At 39.3% G+C, this 3,624-nt stretch overlaps 1 protein-coding gene across 1 annotated transcript; it reads right to left on the bottom strand.

Annotated features, from left to right (window-relative positions):
* Positions 1 to 246: 246 nt before the first annotated feature.
* Positions 247 to 2,720, bottom strand: LOC113306688 (protein NRT1/ PTR FAMILY 5.10-like). Its single transcript, XM_026555596.1, has 3 exons — positions 2,162 to 2,720; positions 1,396 to 1,937; positions 247 to 1,294 (listed from the first exon to the last, which is right to left on the bottom strand). Exons 1-3 carry the CDS (start codon positions 2,585 to 2,587, stop codon positions 472 to 474), a joined length of 1,791 nt encoding a protein of 596 aa, XP_026411381.1. The 5' UTR covers positions 2,588 to 2,720; the 3' UTR covers positions 247 to 471.
* Positions 2,721 to 3,624: the final 904 nt, after the last annotated feature.

Raw genomic sequence — 3,624 nt, 5'->3', positions numbered from 1 at the left:
TTTGCAAAATCAGTGATTTATTTCATTTAGTTTTTCAAATTCTGTTTAACTATATTTTATCAGTATTTTATTGTTGCCGAACTAACAGCATAAGGTATGTATTTTTGTTTTCTGATTTGCTTGGAATATCATTTATCATTATCAACTTTGTTATGATCAAACACTGTTATGTTCGTTTATATGAAGAGTTGGGTCTTATCTATTTTACTGCTGAATAAGTAAAATTTGAGAATGCAGGGGTAAATCTGTAGAAATGTAAACAAACTTTAAGGTTCAACGGAGATACATTATTAAGAACAAAAAGTCTTTACGGCCGGAGAAAAAAAAACTACCACAAACCACCCCGAGGGGCTGGGCCCATTAGGACCCACAAATAAAGAAAAATAGTATTTCTGGGTGTGCAGAGAAACACCGTAATACCGTATTAAGAAAGTTTAACATCACTGTACATGCATAGATCTCACACTGAAGTTAAGTTCCCCTCCTATAGCGGTAAGAATTTGAAAAATATATGAAAATAATCAATTGTAGTGTACTAAGCCCAGCAAGAAGCCAATAAAAGTAATCAAGATGAGCCTGATTGAGGTTGTTCGCAAACCAACCATATGACCCGTCGCCGCAGGTCACCCTCTCAATGATAGTGATGAGAATGCCACTAAGAAAGCTTCCTATGCCGCACATGCTGTAAAAAAGTGATAGACCTACACTCTTTAACCCTTTTGGAGATTGATCGTAGAAGAATTCTTGCAAACCAATAAAGGTAAAAACGGACTCAAAACCAGTCAAGACATATTGAGGAACCAACCACAACACACTCATTGGTATGGTTGCATTTGGATCGTCTATCAACCCGAAATTTAGAGCTGCTTGCAGCCTTTTCTTCTCAATTATAGCTGCAACCACCATGGACGTTGTAGAAAAGAAAATACCAGCACCTATTCTTTGAAGTGTGGTTATGCCATTGGGATTTCCGGTAACAACTCGAGCAAGTGGAATGAAGAGACGATCGTAGATTGGTACGAAGAAGGCTATGGATAAAGTCACTAAGATATAAATTGAGGCAGCTGGTATTTGGAAATTTGGTCCTATGGATCTGTCCAGGGTGATGCTTTGCTTAGTGAAGAAAGTCATCGATTGAGAAGATACAACGACATAGATCAAACATGTAATCCAAATTGGAACCAACTGTAATAGCACCTTTGCGTCTTCGACCTGACTAAAGCTGCATGCTATGCAAGATTTTCTTGAAACAACTGGGTTGTTTGTAAAATCAATCAACGCTTTGTCTAGGAACCTGCGCACATGTCAAACTTGTTTGAGAGAAACTTCGCTAGTGATTATGCATTTGGCTGAAACACGCCTTGAACTTAACTTGGCATGAAATTGTTTTCCTACCTGAATTGATGAGAACCGGAAGGAGTTGGATGTGCAGTTCCTATTGCCTGCTCGTGGTCCATGCTAGGCTTGCTTCTCCAGTTCTTTGCAGCAACAACATATACTTGGATTATGTCCAGTATCGCGTGGGTATTGTTCTTTTTGACATTATAGCGATAAGTATGCATTCGTAGCAAGAAGACAGCTAATGCAACAATCATGACAATACCAGATATGCCAAATGCTATTACCCAACTTAAGTTATCCTGTATGTAGTTCAAAATCAACTGAGAAAGAATAGTCCCAATACTAGCTGCAAAATACCACCAATTGAAGAATGAGCTCTTGGACTTGCATTCGTCTGAGCTTGTTTCATCAAACTGGTCGGCACCAAAAGCCTGTGCACATAATCGGAATCCTGAACCCCCAACTGAGGCAATATACAAAGAAATGTAGAAGAAAAGAATTTGGAAAGAAGATGGAGAATTGCACAGGGTTTTGTTAACGCAGTCACTTTGCTTTAAGTAAGGATGCAGGACTGATAATGTTAAGAATCCGAATCCCTGGCACAACATGATGAATACACAAGTTATAACTATGACGCCCAACATCTATCAAAACATTCTTATTTTTCTCAAAATTCAAAGCTGGACATATTCTTAAACAAGATATCATATAAAAGACCCCAATTAAGGAAAATTAATTCAGATTTTATTTGAAATTTAAGTAAATAAGCTAGCTAATTACTCCAAAATCTAATTAGAGAGACAGGACTAGCTAGAATTACCGTTATGTAGATGAGACAAGAGAATAAGATGGTACGAAGTTGACCAAGAAAACAATCAACAAAGAGTGAAGTGAAGAGTGGAACCATCCATGTAACTCCGGCCAAAATGTTGATGTTCTTGGCCGCCGTAAGAGTTGGTTGCTGGAGAGGACCAGTCAGATAGCTAATGAGGTTTAATATCATTCCAACGTTAACAAATGAGTCCGCGGCTGAGAGTAGAATCAAGAAAGAAGCAGATTTCCATCCTCCAAATTTCGATCTATCAAACACTTTTTCTCCTTTGTAATCAACCACACCTTCCACAAAATCACTACTACTACTACTAGTGTTTTTCTCTACTCCATGACCGTTTGTGGTGTTGTTGTTCGTGAGCAAAGGAACTTCAGAATCATTGGCATCAACCTTAACATAACTTAAGACCTCCATAACTCTCTCTCTCGCACTCACTGTGGTAAAGAAATGTGAGATATATCAAGTGAGAAGCATCCTTGGTTCAGACTGAACTGATGATGCATCAGCTCCACTAGTTGGATTCTCTGTGCACCCACTATGCACACTGTACACGTGAATCAATGGTTCAGTTTGGATATCAGAAGATAAGGTGCTTGGAAAAACGTGACTCTATACTATTTTTGAGTCTACCACATGGGCTACTTTTTGGTTTGATTAGTTGGTGAGAGTAAGAGATACGGAGGCCAGGATGCCAGATTTGGTCAAACTAGTAAGACGACAAGTCAAGCTAGTTTTCGAAGGACGGGCCGCGAGTTATAATCCCAAATGTGTCACTTTCAAGGACAAAAACTCCAACAAAAAACAAAACAAAATATTTACAAAAACCTCATTTAACATAAACTGTCTTTATTATCCTTCTAATTTAAATCACTCCAACAAAAACAAAAATCAACCTCACTTTTAATTTTTATTATATTATCACCAACAACAACTAGCAACACCACCGACCACCATTCACCGCCAACCATCACCGCCGCCGCCCACCACCACCACCGCCACCAACCATCATCATCGCCGTCCTCCACCACCACAGATCACCGCCGCCAACGACCATCACCGCCGCCCAGCAACACCACCATTATCCCTGGCCACCACCACCACCAACCAGTCGCCACCTCCACATAAAATGAGTTTCATTGCTCAGTATTCAACAAAATGATGAAACCAAACAGAAAAAAAAATGATGAAACCAAAATTTGGTTTCATCATTTTTCCACATATTGACATTTCACCAACACAACTTCAATGATGAAACCAAACACGCCGACTTCCAAGTCAGACCGAATAAACTAGGAAAAAATCAGGTGAAACCAAAATTTGGTTTCATCATAAAAGAAAGGAGAAGGAAGAAAGAAGAAAAAATGAAACACAATAAGATGAAACCTACCACCACAGTCAACTGCACCACCCCCATCGCCGCCACAACCACCATAACTACAACCACCACTACC

Source organism: Papaver somniferum, chromosome 8 (genome assembly GCF_003573695.1).
Source record: "Papaver somniferum cultivar HN1 chromosome 8, ASM357369v1, whole genome shotgun sequence".
NCBI lineage: Eukaryota > Viridiplantae > Streptophyta > Magnoliopsida > Ranunculales > Papaveraceae > Papaver > Papaver somniferum.
This window is presented reverse-complemented; position numbering and strand designations above follow the sequence as displayed.

Excerpts from the sequence above, each read along its gene's own strand:
- LOC113306688 (XM_026555596.1), bottom strand. The coding sequence starts at position 2,587 with ATGGAGGTCTTAAGTTATGTTAAGGTTGATGCCAATGATTCTGAAGTT. Across the intron at positions 1,938-2,161 it reads CTTGTCTCATCTACATAACG|GGATTCGGATTCTTAACATT; the intron begins GTAATTCTAGCT and ends ATGTTGTGCCAG. Across the intron at positions 1,295-1,395 it reads TCCGGTTCTCATCAATTCAG|GTTCCTAGACAAAGCGTTGA; the intron begins GTAGGAAAACAA and ends ACATGTGCGCAG.